Genomic DNA, 26,281 nt, shown 5'->3' with positions numbered 1-26,281 from the left:
TCTATACTGAATGTGAAACCTGCAGGCGTCAAATTCAAAATACCCTCCTTCCTAGACTTCTGCAGCACTACTTGTACAGCTGAACCCCAGTCTACCACTCTTGGCCATCTTGGTTCCTAATCTAGCAAATCCATCTAATCTCTAATAATACATCTCATTCCTCATCTGCTGTACCAGTGTGCATATTGCACAGCTCTCCTGATAACAGTTCATATTGTAAACCACTCAAATCTATCCCACACCAGTGACTCCCTCATGTATTAATTCTGTGCTTTGATAACAGGGTAATGCACCATGTTGAGGAACCCCCTTGTTTCCCACAGAAAGAAGTTAGAACAGCCTTGTCTCTTTCCTTTGGGCTGTATATTGGGCTCTTGACCCATGGGAAGACATCAGTCTTCACACTTTCCCCATTCCATTCCATAAGATTAGTGAAATAGTTCGACTTTATGACAAGGGGAGAGACAAATTAATTAATTCTCCATCTGAAGTTAAAAGAGAAAAACAAACAGAACAGGAGTATATAATGGGGAAGGCAGAATACTGTTCCTCTGAGAAATCTAGGCAACAGCCAAAGATTGAACAGCGGACATGCAATGCACCAGGGACCATTTCTATCTTGTAAGAGTTTAAGGTATGTTTTTAATGGTGCTTTCCAAATAAATGTCAAAGAGGTTTACCTCATACAAAAATACATTTCAATTTCAACTGTCAGTCCCATCCTCCCAATTAAAATCAATGTATTAAAACCTCAAATTCTCCAGCATTTACTCAGTCTATTTTTTAGGTTTAAATCTTTTGATTAGATTAAATGGACAACAGTGAAGAAAACATCTTAGCACAAATACACTCAGTCTATTTCTAAATAAGAAACTGTTAAGGAGATTGCAATTAGTCTAAAATAGAGCAGTTCATATGTTAAGTGGGTGAGCTTGAGTGAATAAATCTCCCCTTACATCGATTAAGAATGGAAGGACAAATTTGGCTTAAAGTCCTAACTGTGGTTTTTACATTTTAAGGGGACTGGGACTGAAATGGATACACTCCAGTAAATTATGCACCAAAAATGTCAAGACTAAGTAAAATTATGCACAATTCCCTAAGGTACACCTACCTCTCCCCAGGTGCTGTCTCCCCGTTTTCCCAAGGCACACATTCTCTCTCTCTCCTTTTTCCTTCCTCTCCTCCTCCTCCTGGCATACTCTTCATCCACCCATTCACCCCCCCCCCCCCGGTCCAGTATCTATCTCTTCTGCTCTACAAGGTCCAATATCATCTTCCCCTTCCCCCTACCAAGTTCAGCATCTCACCTTCTCCCCCCCCCCCCCCCCCCACCAAACAAATCCAGCATTTGTCTTTCTACCCATCCCCCTCCGATCAGGTAACATAGCAAATGATGGCAGATACATAAAATGAAAAGATAGCTGGTGAGAAAATAGTCATCTAGAACACCTAGAGACCCTGTACCAGAAAACTGGAGGTTGTATAACATTTGTGGATACAAAATGCTGAACATCTTACTTGTAGAGCAGGATGTCTGCACACTGGAGAACTGGATATGTCAATAAACCAACACTGCCTTCATTCTTCTGTGTTTGAATCTTAACCTGTAGGATGGGCAATTCATAGAACAGGTTTAGATCAATATTTATGCCAAAACATTTCCACACTATAACGCCAGCACTAGGGCTGTACTGAATGTTTGCATTTGATTCGATTTCACCCTGAATACATTATTCGTATTCGGCCAAATAGTGATTTACATTTGAATACAAATAATCCGGGGCTCTACTGTGCTAAATCTTACTGAATCTCACTTGAATTCTGATTCTAGGTTGCTTCTTTTATTACTTCTGTAATACCCCATGGAATGGGTATTAGTAGAGTGACAGATTTTACCAGAGCTCTGGGGGGGAGGGAGGGAGGTCCCTATCAGAGGGTTGGAGTGGTAGTATGTCCCTGGGTGGGAGGAAGCCCAGCTTATGGGGAGTAGTTTTGAAACAGAATGCAGATAGTGCCCTGGTACTGAAAAGTGAGAGGGGGGAAGAGTTTGGGAGGATATAAAGCTAGTTATGCCCTTTAGGCGGGGTCTTTGGTTGCCTGCAGGTCTGGAGTTGCCTGTACACCCCCTGCCATTGACCAGGAGAAAGAGGGGAATCCTGAGAGATCCACTGGCTGTGAGAGGAAGGTTGCAGTGTCAATAAATGGCAACCGTGAGATAGTGTGCTATGGGTAAGCAGAAGAAGGTCCTGCCCGGCAGCAGGGGATCGGAGCTAGAGACAGCTCATCCCAGAATCAAGATGAACCAAAGGTGGGGGTCACCACTGGAGGTGAGTCAGATTGAGGGAGGTCTGAGCCCGCAAAAGTAAATCAGTATAAAGAAGAGGAGTACAGTCTTTGGGGATATCTCTCTACAGGATAGGAACAGACAGGAGAAGCTGTAAATACCTGTAAATATAACATTAAGTATCCTGTAAATATAATTCAGGGAACAAGTGGAAAAGGGAGTTCCCTTTTGGGAACAAGGAATGCTGTGATTTGCCAGTTGCTGTTTGCCTGTTGCAAGAGTTCAAATAAAGGGTCTGCATTTGTTTGAGCCTTTTTGAGCACTGCCTGGTTTGTGGAAAGAGAGGGAGCCGAGGGAACCAATCATCTCTAGAGGATAAAGCATAGCCTCTTGAACCCCTGGATCACTATTCTGGACCATAGACCCAATCCCAAGCTTGACTACAGGCGAACTGGAATGGATGAGTGATGTGAGAGTGGCCCTGAATGTGAAACTGAACTGAACTGAGATCTGTTTCGTGGTCCGGAGCTAGCGCATGGGTGAGGCCGAGGTTACATTTGTTATGTTAAAGCTCAATACCAGTTATTCGTATTTGGCCAAATAATATTTGTCATTATTTGTATTCGGTCAAATAGTAAAATATGCCATTCGGTACACCTCTAGTCAGCATAGGCCTCTCCAGGTTGTCAAATGACCACGTGACAACACTTACAAAGCCATTGGAGATGCAACGTTGGCAGCTGTGCAAGCACTACGACAAAGCAACAGGCCTCAGAAAGTTGTAGCCAGCAAAGATCCATAGCAGCAATCTCCACAAATTTCTCAACCAACTTGCTTCTGCCAGGTTATGCTTTCTTTCAAGCATGGTACCCTACACTGGGCTGAAACACTGGATTATCTAATGCTTCTTGCTGGAGGGTGCATAGCCAATATCCTTTTTTTTTTTTTTTACACATGAAATATCATATTAACCCATTGGATGCCAAAACACTGTGCGCTAAAACATTTCCAGTACAAGTTTTCCTAAATATAGCACTCTACATCCTTTGAGTTTGCAGCTTTTGATTTGCCGTTAATAAAATCAAACTAACAAATAAACTTTGGCAGCTCATTTTCTTGAACAAAAGTCTTAACAAGAAAGTCCCACTATAACATGACAATATCCACTGCATCAAGGAAAGCAGAATTATCTATTGCCTGCATTTAAGAACTAGATGAAAAATTGAGCTACTGTATTGCATTAAAAATAAATTAAATAAGGTGATGCAGAATCCAATTTGGATTTTAATAATCGTTCTCAGTTATGGCTTGAACAGTTTAGGAGGAACAAACCAGCAGCTACCTTCCAGTGGTGTAATTGCCGTAGATGAGAGAAGGAAATTAGACATCCCAAAATCCATCCCAGCTCTGTGTGTTCATTGACCTGTAAACAATTTACACACAAAACACGTAAGTGTAGCACTTGCACCAGTTTCATGCATGGGACATTAAGATATTTAATTGGGTTATTGACTGACTGCACCTCAAATAACGGAATCTTTGTAGGTTGCAATACCATTAGAAACCTAGGGGCCCTTGTACTAAGCCGTGTAAGCGTCTACGTGCACACAACATGCTTCAAAATGAAGTTACCGCCTGGCTACTGTGTGGCTCTTGCAGTAATTTCATTTTTGGCGCGTGTCTGATACACGCGTCCGAAAAATCATTTTTATTTTCTACCGCATGTCCGCTAGGTGCGCCAAGTGGCATTTGACGCACATAAGTCATTACCATGTGAGACTTTACCGCTAGGTCAATGGTTGGCAGTAAGGTCTCAGACCCAAAATGGATGCACAATTTTCATTTTGACGCACGTCCATTTTTGGCAAAAATTTTAAAAAGGCATTTTTTGTAGGTGCACTGAAAAATAATTCTGCGCATGCCCAAAACATGCGTCTACACTACCGCAGGGCATTTTTCAGCGTACCTTAGTAAAAGGACTCCCTAGGCACTAAAACATCTTTTTGTTGTTTGTTTCAAAGGGGACAATTTTCAAAGAATTTTGGGGGCAATTCTACTGTGGGAGGCTCCTATTGGGCAAAGTGCAGAGAGATCCTATTCTATAGTGGCATCTCACTAGATTCTGTTATAGAATACTTACATAGCCCAGCATTGATGCACCTTACATTTAGGCCTGGTGTAATTACGGGCACCCAACTGTGCCAAGGGCATGTGCAATTTACTGTATTCTGTAAGTTGCGTGCATAAGTGGCAACCCCATCCATACCCCTTGCATTTACTCACCATGCCCCTTATGCGTACCTTTACAGAATACAGCTGTCGATGCTGCCCACTTGCATATATAGGTGCTGGTTTTCTTTACAAGAATGCATGTAAGTGCCCTGTTATAGCACTGCCCTTCACGTTTGATCTATCCATTTGAAAATTTCCTACCTTCAGTGCAGATAAAAAGTCCATGTGTTCGTTCTTTCACAATATGTATACAAGCCATACTAAGAGGCGTTTCTGGGGGGCATATATAAGTTGTGGGAGGGGAGAAAAGTGTGCATGTGGATGATACATAATTTCTGGCAAAAATCAATCCACAGATAAAGTGAAAGTGGCACATATATTTTTGTACAGTGAAAATCCGCCTAGGCAGAGGAACGCTGAAATCCCACGAAAAACAAACAGGAACAAATGAATAGTGAGAAACAGACCAAGCAATCCAGAAGTGGATGAGGAAACTTTGGATTCTTAAGTTGAGTTTACTGACATGACAAAAATCTCCTGTCAATAAACTCAACTTAAGTATTCAAAGTTTCCTCATCCATCTCTGGATTGCTTGGTCTATTTCCCACCTACACTTTGTACCCATGGCAAGTTTCTAAGCAAACGTATGCACCCACATTCTTTTCATTCTTTGAAAACTGGTGAGTAGCCTGGGATAAAACTGTGTATGCTGTTTCTCCCAAAGCATTTCATCTGAAAATTATTCTCTTAAAAGGACATTGCAACTTGCAACTATTCCAATGTGCGAGAGAACCAAAATTGCTACCAGTATGCTATAAGACAGCTCTGGGCAGCACCACTTGAAAATATGGAACAAGGTTGGCTTTAACCATAAAGGCTCAAATAAGATCACAACATGAGGACACCACCAGGAAAGAAATATGATCAAATCATACAGATAAAGAAATAAGATACAGGACTCACACATAGTAGTCTGTCAACTTTTTAATTAATAAACAAAAAAAAAGATTGTAACTCCATCTTAAAATCTGAGACAAATCTTACAATATAATGCAGGGATATATATATATATATATATACACACACACACAGTGCAATCCGCTTAAGTGCAAGGGTCTGGGACCATGCAGTTAACCGGAGCGTGCACTTAACCGTTGTGACCCAAAGAAGCTTGGCATCTGATAAACATATGTACAATACTGTTTATTATACGTACAATATACAGTCTATGTTAACTGATGTTAGACTTATTTGAAGTAATCAGTCATAGTCCTCTGTACACTATTGTGCCTGTGAGTTCCACAGACTACGTCTGCCAGATGGTAAAAACTGTCATAGCACTGACATCCAGTGGCCTCCAGATAGGCAAGACATGATTTAAGGCTTCTTTCTGCATATGTAGGGAATCCAACAGTGATAGATTATGAGCCAGTTCAACAGCACATTTACCTTTGCCAGTCTGGTCATCCATAATGCTCATCAGACGACGTAGCACAAGAGCCAGATAATGTTGTTTGAAATTGGCTATTATGCCCTGATCCATAGGTTGGATCAGAGAGGTAGTGTTTGGTGGCAGGAAGACCACCTTGATGTTAGACAGCCTGACATCATCCCTGTGTGCAGCACAATTATCACAAAGCAGCAAAATCTGACGCTTTTGTGCCCACATTCTAGTGTCTAACTTCTATAGCCACTGCTTCCAAATTTCCCCAGTCATCCATGAATTTGCATTAGCCTCGTAATACACAGGAAGTCGCTTGACATTCTTGAAGCAATGGGGCTGTTTGCTCTTTCCAATGACGAGGGGTTCCAACTTCTCACTCCCATCCATATTGCAGCAAAGGAGGATCGTCAGTCGGTCCTTCGACGTTTTACTTCCTGTAGTTTTGGATTGCTTGAATGCAAGTGTTCCATCAGGAATCGCTCGCCAGTAGACACCGTTTTCGTCAGCATTGAAAATGTCATGAGGTGCAAACTTGTTCAAGATGGTACGAAGAACTGAAACAACCCAATTTTCATCACCAAAGTCATCAGCGTCTTGTTTCTCACCATGCTGTTTCTTGAATTTTATGTTGTTCCTCTCCTTCCATCTTTCCAACCATCCAATAGTGGCTTTGAATTCAGTTATTCCAAGACTTTCAGCTAGATGATTAGCTTTCTCCATAAGCAGTGGACCACTGACAGGAAACTGTCTGCTCCTGACTCGAGAAAACCACCGAAGAAGAGCATCTTCTACATCCTCAGCTTTTCCGGCCCGTTTACGTTTCCGGTGTGGATTTGTATTTTGCCAGTCTTCCAGAAGCTGATCTTTCTGCTTCAATATATGTGAAATTTGACTGGGATTGACACCATATTCTTTAGCAATAGATGCTTGACTTTGTTTGTTTTCTAATTTTTTAAGAACTTCTATTCATTCAGCCAGTGTCAAAGTCTTACAGTTGTGCGACGACAACTCCGACTCCAGTGTACATTCTAACAACATTCTTTCACTTATTCTGCCTGTGGAAGTTAACCAACGAGATTTCAAATTTACCGCCCCTTTGTCACGTGCCAATGAGCTTCCATATTCCGTGCGTGTGCTTATGTGGAGTCTTTCCTGCAGAGGAGCGGTCTTAAACCATGCATATAAGTGAATCTTGCACTTATCAGTGGTGCGCTAAACCGGTTTGTCCCCATACAAATTGATGGCGCCAAAAACGGGACCGAAGTACGGCATGCAGTTAAACAGAGCATGTGCTTATCCGACGTGCACTTAAATGGAGTGCACTGTATATATATATATATATAATTTTGTAGTTCAGAGAAAGTTGTTTCTCATGGAGACAACTGCAAGGTGCTAACAATCCCCTTCAAAAAATTGTTTCAAAGATAAGCAATCATAAAGTAAATCCACAGCAGGGGTAATGCCCTCAAAAAACCTTCAGAACTTAAATACCACAAAAGTCTATGGAAATCAGGGAATTTAGTGAGGATAAATCAATTCTTATAGAACAGGTTTGTCCAATCTATGGCCTGTAGGCCAGAACCTGGCCTACCAAGTGCTTTTTTCTGACCCTTGGAAGCTTGGCGATTCTTGTAGTGTTCAGCGGGATTCCTGCTTTCGCGCTGTAACTCAGCTCTTTGTAAGCATGAGCCACGCAGTGCTAAAAGTGCAGGTTGATTTTGCGATTTCAAGTCCCGAGAGATCAACCCGGACTTCCAACTCTGCAGACAGCCAAGTTGTGGTGAGGAAGCAGGAATCCCGCTGTTTCTTCCGCAGCTGAAGCCAGGTGAGGAAAATGAAACTAGGGGGCCCTTGTACTAAGCCGCGTAAGCGTCTACCGTGCCCAAAGTGCACCAAAATGGAGTTACTGCCTGGCTACCGCGTGGCTCTTGTGGTAATTTAATTTTTGGCGCGCATCCAATACACGCGTCTGAAAAATAAATTTTATTATTGGACACGCGCCAAGTGGCATTTGACGCGCATAGGTCATTACCGCATGGTTACCATGTCAATGGCTTGCGGTAAAGGTCTCAGACCCAAAATGGATGCACGGCAATTTTTATTTTGCCGCACATCCATTTTCGGCCAAAATTTTTAAAAAGGCCTTTTTTTACAGGTACGTTGGAAAATGGATCAGTGCACACTCAAAACCCGCACCTACACTACCGCAAGCCATTTTTTCAGCACGCCTTTGTAAAAGGACCCCTAGGTGAAGCCTGGGGGGAAGGGGGATTACATGAGCGAGAGAGTCTGGGTGAAGGCTGGACAGTGCACCATTGTATTTTCCCACTATTTGACAAAACATGTGGCAAAATATGATGTAGTGTTTTGGCCCTCCAAATGTTAGAAAATATAAAATATGTCCCCCAAATGAAAAAGGTTGGACAAGCTTGGTGTAGAAGAATTGCAAAAGGAGACATGTGCCATGTCTCTAGATTGCCCCTTCCCTTTCCCATGATCTTGTAATTTTCTCATTTATGATGTCAGAAGCATGATCCAGTACATATTTGATGGGGTGGTGGGGATGGCAAAAATCTCTTTGGTAACCACAAATTAAACTTTGGTTCTAATGAAAAACACCCAACACAAACTCTTACATGCAACACTCTCCAGTTGTTGATTATAGCATGAATAGGATCCATTATTCAAAATTTCAAAGTAGCAACTTGGAAGGAAAAAAAATGAAAATAAAGAAACGAAAAACTCAAACTACATGCATGAAAGAGAAAAAAAAAAGGGTTTTTAATGTTCCTTCCTCCCCCTGCTGCCCAGGATGCTCGGCTGCAATTGACTTCAAATGGCCACTGCACATCTCAATGAAGTCAAATATTTTACTTGGAGGAACCTTTTATTTGTACATATGGAAAGAAATTCATTTAATATTCCATGGGAGGTCTGCAGGGTTGCCAAGATATATGGTATGAAGTTAATTCAAAGGCTGGAAAAAAAATAAAAGACGTCAAAAGCATTTCCCATCATCTTCCTCTCTTCATTTATAACACAAATCCATAGGGGAAGGAGAGGGAGGAGGAGGAAGGAGCTTATTCCAACATTAAATTTCACTAGCTAACAAATATTACAATCTGTGCATAGTCTGCAGCTTTCTTTCTTGAACATGTCACAGGCTAACTGACCATCTACAGAAGGTTTCATTGTTAGAAAGTAATGGACACCGACATTTTCTGGTGGTCAGGTTCATTAGCAACTCTCAGACAGAAAACTTATGGGATCTGCAGATCTGGGAAAGCGCAAAAGGCGATTATCAGGCCCTTTAAGATTTCTTGGACGCTTCTAAGTGATGTGATTAGCCACTGTCAGAGACAGGACGGTAAACTGTTTGACTCACTGGTTTGACCCAGCAGCACTTCTTAAGTTCTTAGTTTCAGTATCTGTACAGCATTTTTTTAAAATGGCACCCATAGCATTTACATCTATTCACATATTTGGCGCTGCTATCCAGATAATGAACAAACTGAATACACATGGAGAGTGATGACTGCTGCCAGCTCTATGGATAGTGGTAATAATCAGCTGCTATCCACATAGCTATACGGTTTAAGTAAATTAGATATGGACTCAGGCCCATAAGCACAGAACCAACATATTTTCTAAAGCATTTTCCGTACAGAAAGCATTTTATGTGGAGAACGAGCCATCATAAAATTGTGCACAGCTAATAAACTGCATTAGCTATACAGAAAGCGGCTGGATATAGCTGACTATCCATACAGTTAGGTGGAACGTCCACACTATCTGAAAATTGCTGGGGTATTTTCACCAGTTCTATCTAGATCAGGGGTGGGCAACCTCGAATCCTTGAAGGCTGCAACCCAGTTAGGATTTCAAGATTCCCCCAATGAATACACATGAGATCTATTTGAATGTACTGCCTCCATTGTATGCAAATAGATCTCATGCATATTCATTGGGGAAATCCCCAGTGGTAGGTCAAGGTAAATTACATTCAGGTACAATGAATACTCCCCTGTTCCTGGAGGGCTTATAAATCTAAGATGTATCTGAGGCAATGGAGGGTGAAATAACTTGCCCAACTTCTGGCAAGGAGCATCAGTGAAAGATGTAGAATTTGAACTGCAGATTCCTGGGTTCTCAGCCTGCTGCTCTAACCACTATGCTACTTCCCTATTCTAAAGACGTTTGTTGCCTTTATAAAATAGGTTTTAAATAGGCACCTTTCAACTTTGACAGGATGCTATGGAGAGGACGAATAGCCTAGTGGTTAGAGATATGGACTGGGAACTGGTCATCACTTAACCTTTCATTGTACAAAGTTAGATTGTGAACCCTCTGGGGACAGGAAAATACCTAGTGTACCTGAATGTAATTCATCTCAAACTACTGTACTACTGAAAAAACATGAGTCAAATTCAAATTAAAAAACTGAAATAGTTTGACAGCCCGATCATCAAAGGTAAATGCGAGCACTAGAGGCCACTAGCACCGGACTAGTGCCCACATTTACCTTCACACCCATGATCATCAGGCAAACGGCACCCATGCCCCTCGAAAATACTACGAAGCCTTTGTATTGCTCCATGGTGCATCCACACCTTGAGTACTGCATTCAGTTCTGGTCGCCGTATCTCAAAAAAGATATAATGGAATTAGAAAAAGTTCAAAGAAGAGTGACCAAAATGATAAAGAGGATGGAACTCCTCTTGTATGAGGAAAGGCTAAACAGGTTAGGGCTCTTCAACTTGGAAAAGAGACGAATGAGGGGAGATACGATTGAAGTCTACAGAATCCTGAGTGGTGTAGAACGAGTAGAAATAAATCGATATTTTACTCGTTCCAAAAGTACAAAGACTAGGGGACACTTGAGGAAGTTACATGGAAATATTTTTAAAACAAATAGGAGGAAATATTTTTTCACTCAACAAATAGTTAAGCTCTGGAACTCTTTGCCAGAGGAGGTGGTAACAGCAGTTAGTGTATCTAGGTTTAAAAAAGGTTTGGACAAATTCCTGGAGGAAAAATCCATAGTCTGCTTTTGAGACAGACATGGGAAGCAACTGTTTGCCCTGGGATTTGTACTATGAAGTGTTGCCACGATTTGGGTTTCTGCCAGGTACTTGTGACTTGGCTTGGCCACGGTTTGAAAAACAGAATACTGGGCTAGATGGACCATTGGTCTGACCCAGTATAGCTACTCTTATGTTCTATTATGTTCAATACCGCAGAGCACTGGGCAGAGTGCTGCCATTTTGAAGGCGCTGGAAGAGGAGGGAGTGTGCTACTCCTTCCTCCATCACGGAAGTACGAAAGGGGGGTTGGCCAGTAGACCATTAGGGTGGGTGGGGGGTTGTGTTGGCAGCCCATTTGGGCCACCAGGGATTTTTTTTTTAATGTGAGGTGGGTTAGGGGGGCTGGAGATCCACCAGATCTCCAGCCCCCTATGCCTTGTCTCAGGGAGAATAGAGGTCTGCTAGATCTCCAGCCCCCGGTGCTGCTGTCGGGGGGGGGGGGGGGGGGGAGAGTAGGCCACCAGGGGTGAAGCGATGGCGGGGGTCCAGGGGTCCAATGGAGCTCATCTCCTGCATTTGACAAGTCTGGGCTTTTGGCAGCCCGGACCTGTCAAACATGTGCGGGAGGATTGTGCCTCTAATCGGAGCTTATAGCGTGCCTAAATTTGCATGCTATTAGCTCTGATCATAGCAGCATTATTTCCCCACGCTGTTCCAGCGCTAATTTTAGAGTGCTGTTTGGAACAGTGTGGGGCTTCTCATCATCGGGGAATGAGTGCATGTGTAAATAAACGTTATGCCCTATGCAGATACTGGCAATTTTTAAAAAACAAAGCATAAACATACTTCTGTTTTAAAAATTGCCCCAGGAAACTTAGCATATGCACTAACTTTCCAGATTATTTTATAAATGTATTTTCAGAAGTATGTGCATAAATGTAAACCCCTCCTCAAATCTGCTCCAAGAATGTCTTTGCTCAGTTTGGGTATCTGTTGTGTGTGTACAGGCTGTACATGTGTGAAATTATGTGCAATTTTATCCATGCCTTTTTCTCACACACAGAGCCCTGCTTTATAAAATTACTTAAAACAGGGAACCTGATTTAAGACAGCAATTAGACATTTACTTAGGTGCTATTTTAAAGACACATAGGTTTCTATATATGTCTTTATAAAATATTTGCAGAAAGGAGCAGCAGAAATCACACCTCTCTCGCAGGCAGTTACACCTGCTCGCAAGCTGATGTATATGATATGTACGGACGGGGAGAGGGATCTTGGGGTGACAGTATCTGAGGATCTGAAGGTGACGTGTGACAAGGCGGTGGCCGTAGCTAGAAGGTTGCTAGGCTGTATAGAGAGGGGTGTGACCAGCAGAAGAAAAGAGGTTTTAATGCCCCTGTATAAGTCGTTGGTGAGGCCTCACCTGGAGTACTGTGTTCAGTTTTGGAGGCCGTATCTTGCTAAGGATGTAAAAAGAATTGAAGCGGTGCAAAGAAAAGCTACAAGAATGGTATGGAATTTGCGTTACAAGACGTATGAGGAGAGACTTGCTGACCTGAACATGTATACCCTGGAGGAAAGGAGAAACAGGGGTGATATGATACAGACGTTCAAATATTTGAAAGGTATTAATTCGCAAACGAACCTTTTCCGGAGATGGGAAAGCGGTAGAACTAGAGGACATGAAATGAGACTGAAGGGGGCAGACTCAAGAAAAATGTCAGGAAGTATTTTTTCATGGAGAGAGTGGTGGATACTTGGAATGCCCTCCCGCGGGAGGTGGTGGAGATGAAAACGGTAACGGAATTCAAACATGCATTGGAATAAACATAAAGGAATCCTGTTCAGAAGGAATGAATCCTCAGAAGCTTAGCCAAGATTGGGTGGCAGAGCCAGTGGGGGGAGGCGGGGCTGGTGGTTGGGAGGCGGGGCTAGTGCTGGGCAGACTTCTACGGTCTGTGCCTTGAAAATGGCGGATACAATCAAGGTAAGGTATACACAAAAAGTAGCAGTTTATCTTTTTGGGCAGACTGGATGGACCATGCAGGTCTTTTTCTGCCGTCATCTACTATGTTATTATATGGAGTTTTTTTTCCTGAATAATTGATTTGTATTGTAAATCATCCTGATTTGCTTTGTAATTACGGGTGATCTCACCAAATGTCAATAAACAAGCATAACTCTGCCCTGAGACCATATTTGTGCAAGAATGATTTTATAAAATTACCTATCTGCAAGAAATGGCTTATAAATTGCCCTCTATATTATACAATCCAATGTAACACTGGCTGGACAGATCAAAGCTATGTGGTTTGGTCTTTCCAACCATTATGGGTGCTGTCTCTCATAGAAAAATCATTAAACTTACTTAGAACATAACTGAGGATATGATATTAGACTCTTTAAGTGAAAGACATCAGATGAACAAAAATCATCCATGAGACAACACCACATTTAGAACAAGAGATGGAATTAGGTCAGTTAATCTAGTAATTTGATTTGCATGTTTAAGTTAACAATTTCTTAAGAGACCTTTTTGCACTTTGACCAAGATAATGTACAAACATACAAAAACATCAGTAAACACCTCAATAATCGCTACTGAAAAACCCTCTGTCTAGTTCTAATGAAAAATGTTCATTAAGGATAAATTAGGCCTTATCTGCCAATTTGCTTTCCTTTAGTCCCTCTGGACCGGCCCAGAATGTGACTGATGGGTTGTGCACGCCTTCCTGCAGGTGGAGACTGAGGAAAAAAAACTGTGACTCTAGTGAGCTAATAAGAGCCCTAGCCAGCCACAGAAAGATCCAGTAATAAAGTACCAAAGCAGAAGTAAACCGAAAAAAGAAATAAATGGTCTGTGCATCCAAAAACTGGAGCAGCTACCAGTACATTACCAACACAGGGTGAGTACCTGCAAACATATTGTATGAAAAGATATGCCCCTGCATATCAGGATACTTAAAGATCCAGAAGAGATTCGTTCTCTTTTTTTCTTTTTTTAAATAAAGAAATAAACTACAAAACCAGCAACACAGCTCCGAACAAAGAAATATCTCTTAACTCTTGAAAAAACAGAACACCCGAAGGGAGGGATCTGGGCCAGTCCGGAGGGACTAAAGGAAAGCAAATTAGCAGGTACAGCCTAATTAACCCTTCCTTAGCGACCCCCCAGACCGGCCCAGAATGTGACTGATGGGAAGTAACAAAGCAGTTAAATTATGGGAGGGACCCTAGGAGCCCCGCCGTCAAGACATGCGCCCCGAAAACAACTTGCTAAATTCAGGACGTCCAAGCGATAGTGCTTAGAAAAAAATGCAAAGATGACCAAGTCACCACTCAACAAATGTCCTCCGGAGGTACCAGACAATGCTTTGCCCAAGAAGCTGCCTGACCTCTTGTAGAGTGAGCCTTATCATGCTCTGGAACAGGCTTCCCGGAAAGAAGGTAAGCTGAGGCAATCATTTCTTTAAGCCACCGTGAAATAGTGGGCTTAGAAGCCATAAATCCTTTGCATGAACCACCAATCAGAATAAACAAACGATCGGATCGCCGAATCTCATCTGTAGACTTCAGATACTGTTTCAACATCCATTTGACATCTAAACGCTTCAAATGACGCTGCTCCTCCGACCCGGCGAAAGAGCCTAACACAGGCAATACCACCAGTTGAGACACATGAAAACGAGTCACCACCTTAAGAAGAAAGGAAAGAACCGGTCGTAAAACTACCCAATCGGAACAGAACTCCAAAAACGGAGACCTACACGACAACGCCTGCAACTCCGAAACTCGCCTAGCCAAAGCAACGGCCACCAAAAACACTGTCTTCAGAGTCAAGTCTTTCAAAGAACAAGACAACAAAGGCTCAAAGGGAGGCTTAGTAAGAACCGAATGTACTAAATTCAGATGAACCGAAAGTACTAAATTCAGATCCCAATGAGGGAAGGAACATTGAGACGAGGGATGAAGGAGATTAACCCCCCTCAAAAAACGGAGCACATCTGGATGACTAGCTAGAGATCTCCCTTGAACACGGCCACAAAAACATGCAAGAGCTGCAATCTGCACTTTAAGAGAAGCCAAAGCGAGACCTTTGTCATAACCACGCTGCCAAAAATCTAAAATTTGCGGGACAGAAGCACGAAAAGGAGATAGACCGAACTCCTTACACCAAGCCTCAAAGATCCTCCAGGTCCGCACATAATTCAAAGAGGTAGAACGGCGACGTGAGCAAAGCATAGTAGCAATGACCTTAGCAGAATAACCTTTCTTGGTCAGCTTAGCCCTCTCAAGAGCCAGGCCGTAAGACAGAATCGACCCGGATCCGGATGAACTACCGGCCCCTGCATCAACAGATCTTGAGTGACCGGAAACCTGAAGGGAACATCTACAAGAAGACGCTGGAGGTCGGCATATCACGGTCTGTGAGGTCAATCTGGTACTACTAAGATGAGACGGCCCCTGTGAGTCTTGACCTTTTGAAGGCGACGGCCTATCAGAAGCCATGGTTTAAAGGCACACAGGAGACCTGGACTGAAGAAGCGCGTCTACACCCTGTGCGTTGGGATCCTTGCGACGACTGAAGAACAGAGGAAGTTTTGCGTTGAGAACGGAGGCAAACAGGTCCATCCTGGGACACCCCCAACGATTGACCAGTTGCCGAAACGCCACTTCGCTTAGAGACCAATCTCCTGGATCTAGCAAGTGACAACTGAGAAAGTCTGCTTGAACATTTAGGACCCCTGCCACATGAGCCGCTGATAGCGCCCCTAGATGGGCCTCTGCCCACTGAAACAATAGCGACACCTCTCGCTCCGATGGTAGGCTCCTCATCCCTTCTTGTCGATTGATATAAAGTACCGTGGTGGCGGTGTCTGACATCACCCGGACTGCCTCGCCTCTTACTAGATGAAGAAAACTCTGGAGCACCAGACGAATTGCTCTGGTCTCTAACAGGTTGATTGAGCAAGTTTTCTCCTGAGGGGACCACAGACCTTGCGCATACTGCCCCTGACAGTGAACTCTCCAGCCTTGGAGATTGGCATCTGTCATCACAATTCTCCAGCTGGGCTGGTCTAGAGGCATACCTTTGGTCAGTTGGCCTCTCGAAGCCACCATCGAAGAATGATCTTCACCTTCAGCAAAAGAGGTAATCTCTGATGAAGAGAATCTGTCTGCGACGACCATCTCGACAGAAGTAATCTCTGCAGAGTCCTCATGTGAGCCCTGGCCCAGGGCTCCGCCTCGATCGTTGCCGTCATGAATCCCAGAACCTGTAGACAGTCCCTTGCCAACGGTCTCGAAGTCTGCAAGAACTGACGAATCTGAACTGCAGTTTGATGACATGGGCCGGCGGAAGAAACATGCGGCCCTGCATCGTGTCGAACAGGACTCCCAGATACTCTTAACAATTGAGAAGGCTGAAGACGGCTCTTTTGTATGTTGACCACCCAACCTAGGGACTCTAAGAATTCCACCACACGAGCTGTCTGTCACTTGAACACTCTCCTGGTAAGACTTCGCCCTGGTCAACCAATCGTCTAAGTAAGGATGGATTAAAATGTCTTCCATTCTGAGAGGTGCAGCCATTACGACCATGACCCTTGGTGAACGTACGAGGAGCGGTCTCAAGCCCAAAGGGAAGGGCCCGAAATTGAAAGTGCTGACCTAGTACTGCAAACCAGAGGAAACGTTGAGGTGCCGGACGAATAGGAATATGGAAATAGGCTTCCGTAAGATCGAGAGAAGTCAGAAACTCTCCGGACCGTACCACAACAATGACCGACCGCAAAGTGTCCATACGAAACGAGGGCACCTTGAGAGCTCAATTGACTGCCTTGAGATCTAAAATTGGCTGGAAGGAACCCTCTTTCTTCGGTACCAGAAAGTAAATGGAGTAACAATTTTGACGTTGTTCTGCCAACAGAACTGGACAAATCGCTCGCAGATCTAGAAGTCTGCAAAGAGTATCTCTGACGGCTCCGACTTTGATGTGAGAACGGCAAGGAGATTGTAGGAAAGCGTCTGACAAAGGACGAGCAAACTCTAAGGCGTACCCGTCTCAAATAATTTCCAGCACCCACTGGTCTGAAGTAATTTGGGCCCACCTCCCCTGAAATTGTGCCAACTGAGCACCTATTTGGACTAGAGGCTGGGCCCGCAAACCTTCATTGTTGAGGAAGAAAAGGAATTTCTTGTTCCCAACCTCCTCTACGACCTCCCCGAAAGGACTGGGTCCTTTGGAAAAACCTGGACCATTGACCGGGAAATACTCTGCCCAGCAACGATGAAAATCACGGCCTCTACCATGACCAGAAAAATTACCACGCCCCGAACCTCTGGGACGATCCTCAGGCAACCTTGGCACCTTAGCCTCACCAAGGCTATGTACCAGCTTGTCCAATTCCTCACCAAACAGAAAAGAACCCTTAAAAGGACATTTACTAAGCTTGGACTTAGAAGCCGCATCCGCCGACCAGTCACGTAGCCAAAGAGACCGACTGGCTGCGACGGAAAGAGCCATACACTTAGAAGAAGCTCGAAGCAAATCATAAAGAGCGTTTGCCAAAAAGGCCGAACCCCTTTCCAACTTTGCCACTTCAGCATCCACAGCTGAAAGATCATCCGAAGTACAGTCCAAAACTCTTTCTGACCAGCGAAAACAAGCTCTCGCTACTAAGGAACCACACATTGCAGCCTGCACTGCCAGAGAAGAAACATCAAAGGAATTCCTAAGTAAGGATTCAATACGGCGATCCTGGGTATCTCGCAGAGCTGTTCCACCATCCACGGGGAACAGTGTTCCGCATGGTAACCGCGGACACTAGCGCATCTACTACTGGAGGGCGCAAGAGCTCCTTATCCAAGTCTGGAACCGGATAAAGCCTGACCACAGATCTAGCAAGCCGAAAAGCAGAATCAGGAACCTCCCACTGAGCCTGAATAATATCCCTAATATCTTGGTGCATAGGAAAAGATCTACCTGCCTTGCGGATACCCTTAACCAGCAAATCTACCTTTCTGGGCTCCACTACTTGGACATCCTGGTCATCAAAACGCAAAGTGGAAGAAACTTGCAAAACAAGCTCCTGAAGGTCATCTTTATGAAAAATCCTTACCAACAAAGTGTCTTCCCCCACAGGAAGAGATTCTGGTCCATCTTCCGGCTGTTTCAGGTCCTCAGAAAATCGTTCATCAGGAAACCATGCTGCCTCTTCTAAAGACGGCATCTCCTGGTCAGGGGCAAAAGAAAAATCCTCCTCTGCCTCCACAGAGTGTCTGACCCGCTTTACAGCCACAGACAAGCCCTCCAAAGATCTTTTTCCCGGAGGGTTCCCTGGAGCAGAAATGCTTGGTACACCTGCAGCAAAAATGCTTGGTACATCTGTACCACAAATTCAGGCGGGCATCCTTCACCCGCTAACGGAACGAGAGAGTGAGAAGCAGGCAGAGGTGCAGCACACACCGAGGCCTCCAAAATGGCGGCGCTTCCCGCCAAAATCGGCATCAAGGCTGACCCAACCGCAGCTGAAGCGCCCGAATCAGAACCCCCCCCCCCCCCCCCCCCCCCCCGCCGACAGCGCCGAGGATTTCCCGTTCCCTGCATCCCACTCCACTAAAATCTCCACTGTGGTGCAAAACTTACAGACACTGCTCGTGCCTAGTCCCCGCCTCTGACACACGGAGCATCGGCAAAGTTTCTCTGCCATCGCTGAAGGCTAGCGAAGAACCGCGATGAAACCCGACCAAATAAACAGAGAATAAAAAACAATATAGGAGCTGTCCTGCTCGCTTTTTTTTTTCAGTAGCTGCCTCTCCCTGCCTCCAAAGCTCTTCTCCCGAACAGCTTGAGGAAACCGATTATCGTTTTTTATTTTTTTTTTAAACTGTGAGCTTCTCAAGAAATTAAAGAATCCAGCTCCACAGAAAATCAGGGAGGATATGGGGGAGGGACTCGGCCTCCCGAGTGTAACACCCCCGAAGCCCTAAGAGACCCCCCCATGGGCCTCTGCCTCTCTGTGACAGGCTTTTTTTTTTTTTTTAAGATGCACAGAACTTAAAGAAAGTTTTCCTTTTTTTTTTTTTTTTTTTTTTAAAAGAGAAATATAATACAGAAAAGACAAAAATAAAGAATGAGACTGAAGGGCTCACCATCTTTCACCTGCTGGAAACTGAGATTACTGGATCTTTCTCTGGCTGGCTAGGGCTCTTACTGGCTCGCTAGAGTCACAGTTTTTCCTCAGTCTCCACCTGCTGGAAGGCGTGCACAACCCATCAGTCACATTCTGGGCCAGTCCATAGGGACACTAAGGAACTATTATTGAAGTCCCTACCAAGTTATCAACAAGCTCCAACGAAATGTCAACGGACAAAATATCTAGTGATCATCAGCCAAAGAAGATAACATATATTATAAGCAAAATAAACTACACCAATCTCCCTCATTTATCTTCCATTTTATAATATGTAACCATTAATTGTAAGGACTAGAACTCAAATAGAAAACGTCTCTCCCACACTATTTTGATTTACTGAAGAATCTCATTCTTTTCTCTTTTGTTTTCATTGCCTCTGCCTGTGTTGATTTCCCTTACAATATGTTTGCCATATGTGGATATTCCTATGACCACACCACCCTACTGGCAAGATGTACATGTCTTTGCTTGGCAGGAGTTTCCATCCTGACGGCGGCACAAGGATCTTTTACTTACATAACACATATGGTGGGTGTGGGGGACCAAACCAACCCTCGATTTTCACAGCTGTCTGCAGTCACCGGATTCATCACATTTTACATTTTATTTTTCTACTCATAGCACTCTGCTCTACTGAGGGGAGATATTAGATGGAAATAGAAGAAGGGGGAAATGGCTCCCATGAGACCAAATGGGTTTGGCCCCTCAAAAATCAAGTTTAGTATATAAAAGCATAAACCGATCTGGAGTTTGAGGCGACTCCAATCTTTAACCCACAAAGATCTTGGTCTCATGTCCATCTTTTCTCACAAGGGAGGTGCGTTTGTAGATATTAATATACACTAATCACCAGTAAATACTTTCTTACTGTATACCTTGAAATCTAAGTGAAAGGTCCATCAGCCAGTGAGACTGCATTGAGTTTTTAATACGTGTTTAGGTTGAAACCTCGTAGTAGCTGCTATTAAAGTACTATATTTCACCAAACTATGAAAACAAGTCACAGATAAAGATGACTGTGGACTCCACAGCACTTTTCAGGTGATTATCTGGACCCACTCCTGTCTTTAGCTGTTTGTTTCACTGCTACTGTGGGCATATACCTTCTGTGCACTGACTCTTTAAGCATGGTAAACTCAGGGCTCTCATATCCTGGATTTTGGGTCAGACAATGCTGTGACTTCAGGCCCATCTGGCCTACATCAGGTAGTAAGCCCTGTCCTCTGGACCTCTACAATCCATCAAGTCACTCATTCACAGCTACTAGCAAGAAACATCAGTCTATACATAGCCCCTCAAAACTTATGAACAAATTTCTCTGATTTCAGGCTGCAATCTTTCCCCACTGGGAAATCCTTCTCTCTTCCTGTCTAGGCATTGCTGCTTCCAACCTAGACAGCAAATAACTTTGGCTGGTGTCTTGTTTATGCCCTCCTACCTCTTTTTCCTCTACAAGGCCTCATCCTATTTGAGGAGGAAAACAAGATGTGGTCAGCATTGTGCCCCAGGTGGCTTACCCGTGTCTACAGCGAGGCTTTCTAATCATGCAGTTTTCATAATTTTTCCCTCTGGGGTTCAAGTACACCACCTTTTGTGGTATGGTTCATCTTCAATTGTACCCATCTCTAAGCAAGACATAAGCACTGTCATACAAGAGCATAAAATATACAGAGCTATGACATCAGATACACTAATGACTTCAATCACATTAAGACTCTGTTATTGAGATGTCTATTTGCTCCTGATGGTAGATCAGGTTCATTTTATGATCTTAACTGTGGCATTTCACATTTATTGCATATTGAGGCCTAGTCTGCTCCAAGATAGCCTACCACTATATGATTCTGTGAGACCATTACACTCAAGTCAGTGAGGCGACTCCATCTATCTAGTGGAAGGGGAAAGCTGAAACAACAAAGAGCAGTTTGTACAGTAAACCAATCCCTATAGGACATACTGGCAGGGGAAGATTACCTCAGATTTCACAAACGCATAAAAGCCTGGCTGTTTCCAATATTCTATTGTAATTGGAAGGGGTTGGAAGAGTGGATCAGTTTGTGGATTTTTAATGTTGGTTTGTTGGTTTATTGCTTTTCTATCGCTCTAACCCACTTTGCTTTCTTGGAGTATAGGTCATCCAATCTATAAAAGCTTTAAATAAACAGCAATACACCAAATACCACCAATGTGATTCACATGGACAAACTGGTTGATTTAGCACTTTTGACACCAAAAGGCAAAATAAGGAAGTACATAAGTAATGCCACACTGGGAAAAGACCAAGGGTCCATCGAGCCCAGCATCCTATCCACGACAGCGGCCAATCCAGGCCAAGGGCACCTGGCAAGCTTCCCAAACGTACAAACATTCTATACATGTTATTCCTGGAATTGTGGATTTTTCCCAAGTCCATTTAGTAGCGGTTTATGGACTTGTCCTTTAGGAAACCGTCTAACCCCTTTTTAAACTCTGCCAAGCTAACCGCCTTCACCACGTTCTCCGGCAATGAATTCCAGAGTTTAATTACGCGTTGGGTGAAGAATAATTTTCTCCGATTTGTTTTAAATTTACTATACTGTAGTTTCATCGCATGTCCCCTAGTCCTAGTATTTTTGGAAAGCGTGAACAGATGCTTCACATCCACCTGTTCCACTCCACGCATTACTTTATATACCTCTATCATGTCTCCCCTCAGCTGTCTCTTCTCCAAGCTGAAAAGCCCTAGCCTCCTTAGTCTTTCTTCATAGATAAGTCGTCCCATCCCCGCTATCATTTTAGTCGCCCTTCGCTGCACCTTTTCCAATTCCATTATATCTTTCTTGAGATGCGGCGACCAGAATTGAACACAATACTCAAGGTGCGGTCGCACCATGGAGCAATATAACGGCATTATAACATCCTCACACCTGTTTTCCATACCTTTCCTAATAATACCCAACATTCTATTCGCTTTCCGAGTCGCAGCAGCACACTGAGCAGAAGGTTTCAGTGTATTATCGACGACGACACCCAGATCCCTTTCTTGGTCCGTAACTCCCAACGTAGAACCTTGCATGACGTAGCTATAATGCTTTTTTCCCACATGCATCACCTTACACTTGCTCACATTAAACGTCATCTGCCATCAAGCCGCCCAGTCTCGCAAGGTCCTTCTGTAATCAAGTTTTTTTCACCAGAAGTTTCCTTTCCCTGCCCTCCTCAAATAATTGTAAAGCCATATTTTAACTTTTGAAAGTACTAACAAAAATACAAAGTACACATATTCTTTACCTCAAGAGAGGGACAATCTGTTGAATGACACTGACCCTGATGTCCCAAGTTAAAGCAATATGTTCCCTTCTAATCTCTGTTGGCATGCGCGCCGCCGGTCGCCTCACCCGAAACTTAGCCCTCCCACCCACCCAGCGTCAAGCATTCCTCCCTCCCTCCCGGCACCAGCCCGCCCCGCCTCCATCCCTCCCTCCGAACCCGAAGAAATTTAAAAGTCTTCCCTTGTTCGAGTAGGCGGCATCAGCATCAACAGTAGCAGCGAAAAGCGTGCTGCTGGTTCGTCGCGTCTTCAGCCTTCCGTCTCTCAAGCTCTCTGGTCCCGCCCTCATTTCCAGTTAGGGCGGGACCAGAGAGCTTGAGAGACGGAAGGCTGAAGACGCGCCAAACCAGCAGCACGCTTTTCGCTGCTACTGCTGATGCTGCCTATTCGGACAAGGGAAGACTTTTAAATTTCTTGGGGTTCGGAGGGAGGGATGGCGGGCTGGTGCCGGGAGGGAGGAATGCTTGACGCCGGGTGGGTGGGAGGTGCTCTGGTGCACGCTGGGTGGGAGGGAGGGAGCAAGGCCTGGTGCTTGGGTGGGAGGGTGGGTGGCCTGCCTGGTGGGTGGGTGGGAGGCCTGCCTGCCTGCTGCTGCTTGGGTGGGAGGGAGGGAGGCTTGGGTGGCCTGGTGCTTGCGTGGGAGTGCTGGGTGAGTGCATGGCCTGGTGCTTGGGTGAGAGGGAGGCAGGCCTGGTGCTGGGTGGGTGGCCTGGTGCTGGGTGGGAGGGAGGGAGGCTTGGGTGAGAGGCCTGGTGCTTGGGTGGGTGGGAGAGAGGCCTGCCTTGTGCTTGGGTGGGTGGGAGGCCTGGTGCTTGGGTGGGAGTGCTGGGTGGGTGGATGGCCTGGTGCTGGGTGGGAGGGAGGGAGGCCTGGGTGCTTGGGTGGGAGGCAGGCCTGGGTGCTTGGGTGGGAGGCCTGGTGCTTGGGTGGGAGTGCTGGGTGGGTGCATGGCCTGGTGCTGGGTGGGAGGGAGGCCTGCCGCTGGGAGGGCAGGGGGGAAAGGAGGGTGGCTGGAGGGGAAGGTGGCTGGACATAAGCGGCTGGAGGGGAGAGGAGGGTGGCTGGAGGGGAGGGTGGCTGGCGGAAATCTCGGGCCCTTGCTGATTTCTTACACTTTAAGTTCATGCTGACCTCCTTCCAATCTGCTCTCTTACGTGCCAAACAGGATTATTATATCCAACTGACCAACTCTCTTGGCTCTAATCCTCGACCTCTTCACCACATTGAACTCTCTCCTCAAGGTGCCCCCTCCCCCAACTCCCCCTTCATTATCTCCTCAGACCCTTGCTGAATTCTTTCACAACAAGGTTCAAAAGATAAACCTTGCTTTCTCTACCTCACCAGCTCTCCCTCCACTAGTCCGTTCCCCTCTCTCTCCTTCCCCTCATTCCCTTTCCTCCTTTCCTGAAGTTACTATTGAGGAAACTACACTTCTCCTTTCTTCCTCAAAATGTACCACCTGTTCCTCTGATCCCATTCCCACCCACCTTCTTAATGCCATCTCTCCTACTCTTATTCCTTTTATCTGTCACATTCTCAACCTCTCACTTTCCACTGCGACTGTCCCTGCTTCCTTTAAACATGCTGTGGTCACACCTCTCCTTAAGAAGCCTTCACTTGACCCTACTTGTCCCTCTAATTACCGACCCATCTCCCTCCTTCCTTTTCTCTCCAAATTACTTGAGCGTGCTGTTCACCGCCGCTGCCTTGATTTTCTCTCCTCACATGCTATTCTTGACCCATTACAATCTGGTTTTCGCCCTCTCCACTCAACTGAAACTGCGCTTACTAAAGTCTCCAATGACCTATTACTGGCTAAATCCAGAGGTCAATATTCCATCCTCATTCTTCTTGATCTTTCCGCTGCTTTTGACACTGTCGATCACAGCATACTTCTCGATACCCTGTCCTCACTTGGATTCCAGGGCTCTGTCCTTTCCTGGTTCTCTTCCTACCTCTCCCTCCGCACCTTTAGTGTTCACTCTGGTGGATCCTCTTCTACTTCTATCCCTCTGCCTGTCGGTGTACCTCAGGGTTCTGTTCTTGGTCCCCTCCTCTTTTCTATCTACACTTCTTCCCTTGGTTCATTAATCTCATCCCATGGCTTTTCCTACCACCTCTATGCTGATGACTCCCAAATCTACCTTTCTACCCCTGATATCTCACCTTGCATCCAAACCAAAGTTTCAGCGTGCTTGTCTGACATTGCTGCCTGGATGTCTCAACGCCACCTGAAATTAAATATGACCAAAACCGAGCTTCTCATTTTCCCCCCCCAAACCCACCTCCCCGCTCCCCCCGTTTTCTATTTCTGTTGATGGCTCTCTCATTCTCCCTGTCTCCTCAGCTCGAAACCTTGGGGTCATCTTTGACTCTTCTCTCTCCTTCTCTGCTCATATCCAGCAGACCGCCAAGACCTGTCGTTTCTTTCTTTACAACATCCGTAAAATCCGCCCCTTTCTTTCCGAGCACTCTACCAAAACCCTCATCCACACCCTTGTCACCTCTCGTTTAGACTACTGCAATCTGCTTCTTGCTGGCCTCCCACTTAGTCACCTCTCCCCTCTCCAGTCGGTTCAAAACTCTGCTGCCCGTCTCATCTTCCGCCAGGGTCGCTTTACTCATACTACCCCTCTCCTCAAGACCCTTCACTGGCTCCCTATCCGTTTTCGCATCCTGTTCAAACTTCTTCTACTAACCTATAAATGTATTCACTATGCTGCTCCCCAGTATCTCTCCACACTCGTCCTTCCCTACACCCCTTCCCGTGCACTCCGCTCCATGGATAAATCCTTCTTATCTGTTCCCTTCTCCACTACTGCCAACTCCAGACTTCGCGCCTTCTATCTCGCTGCACCCTACGCCTGGAATAAACTTCCTGAGCCCCTACGTCTTGCCCCATCCTTGGCCACCTTTAAATCTAGACTGAAAACCCACCTCTTTAACATTGCTTTTGACTCGTAACCACTTGTAACCACTCGCCTCCACCTACCCTCCTCTCTTCCTTCCCGTTCACATTAATTGATTTGATTTGCTTACTTTATTTATTTTTTGTCTATTAGATTGTAAGCTCTTTGAGCAGGGACTGTCTTTCTTCTATGTTTGTACAGCGCTGCGTATGCCTTGTAGCGCTATAGAAATGCTAAATAGTAGTAGTAGTAGTAGGACATGGGCGGCTGGAGGGGAGAGGAGGGTGGCTGGACATTTGTGGCTGGAGGGGAGAGGAGGGTTGCTGGACATGGCTGGAGGGCAAGAAATGAAGAAGAAAGGAGGAAAGTAAAGAAATAAATGGAAAGGAAGCCCTGGAAACAGAGTTAAGAGAACAGATAGCAGCAGAATCAGCGACTAGGACCAATATGGATAGAAAAACAAAATCACCAGACAACAAAGGTAGAAAAAAATCATTTTATTTTCATTTTAGTGTTTGGAATATGTCCAATTTGAGAATTTACATCTGCTGTCTTATTTTGCACTGGATATACTGGAGCTGTAATAACTTACAGAAATGATTTATAATGAAAGAAAATCATATTTTTTTCTCCTATACTAGTATAATATTTTCAATGATGTTTGTTTATATGCGCCAAGGCTGGTGTAAGGGGGTGTGGCTATCATGGGGTGGAGTCATATGTGGTGACCCCGCCCATAATGAGTACCGGCACTTCGCGATGAGTAATTAGATTTTGGGTTGCTGTTTGGGCACTCGGTCTCTGAAAGGTTCGCCATCACTGCCTTAGGGTGACAATTAGTATGTTGAAAATCTTCTATATGCCACAGATTATC

The 26,281-nt window shown here is 44.7% G+C and overlaps 1 protein-coding gene across 1 annotated transcript in view; it reads right to left on the bottom strand.

Moving 5' to 3' along the window:
• Window positions 1–26,281, bottom strand: part of WARS2 (tryptophanyl tRNA synthetase 2, mitochondrial) — a 72,806-nt gene that overhangs the window by 12,562 nt on the left and 33,963 nt on the right. The window contains exons 3-4 of the mRNA XM_030204014.1: window positions 3,630–3,710; window positions 1,522–1,607 (exon numbers count right to left, since the gene is read on the bottom strand). Of these exons, the coding sequence (XP_030059874.1) occupies window positions 1,522–1,607; window positions 3,630–3,710 (167 nt within the window). The remainder of the gene's footprint in view (window positions 1–1,521; window positions 1,608–3,629; window positions 3,711–26,281) is intronic.

This window comes from Microcaecilia unicolor, chromosome 5 (assembly GCF_901765095.1).
Source record: "Microcaecilia unicolor chromosome 5, aMicUni1.1, whole genome shotgun sequence".
Lineage (NCBI taxonomy): Eukaryota > Metazoa > Chordata > Amphibia > Gymnophiona > Siphonopidae > Microcaecilia > Microcaecilia unicolor.
Note: the sequence above shows the minus strand (reverse complement) of the source record. Positions and strands in the feature narration are given on the sequence as shown.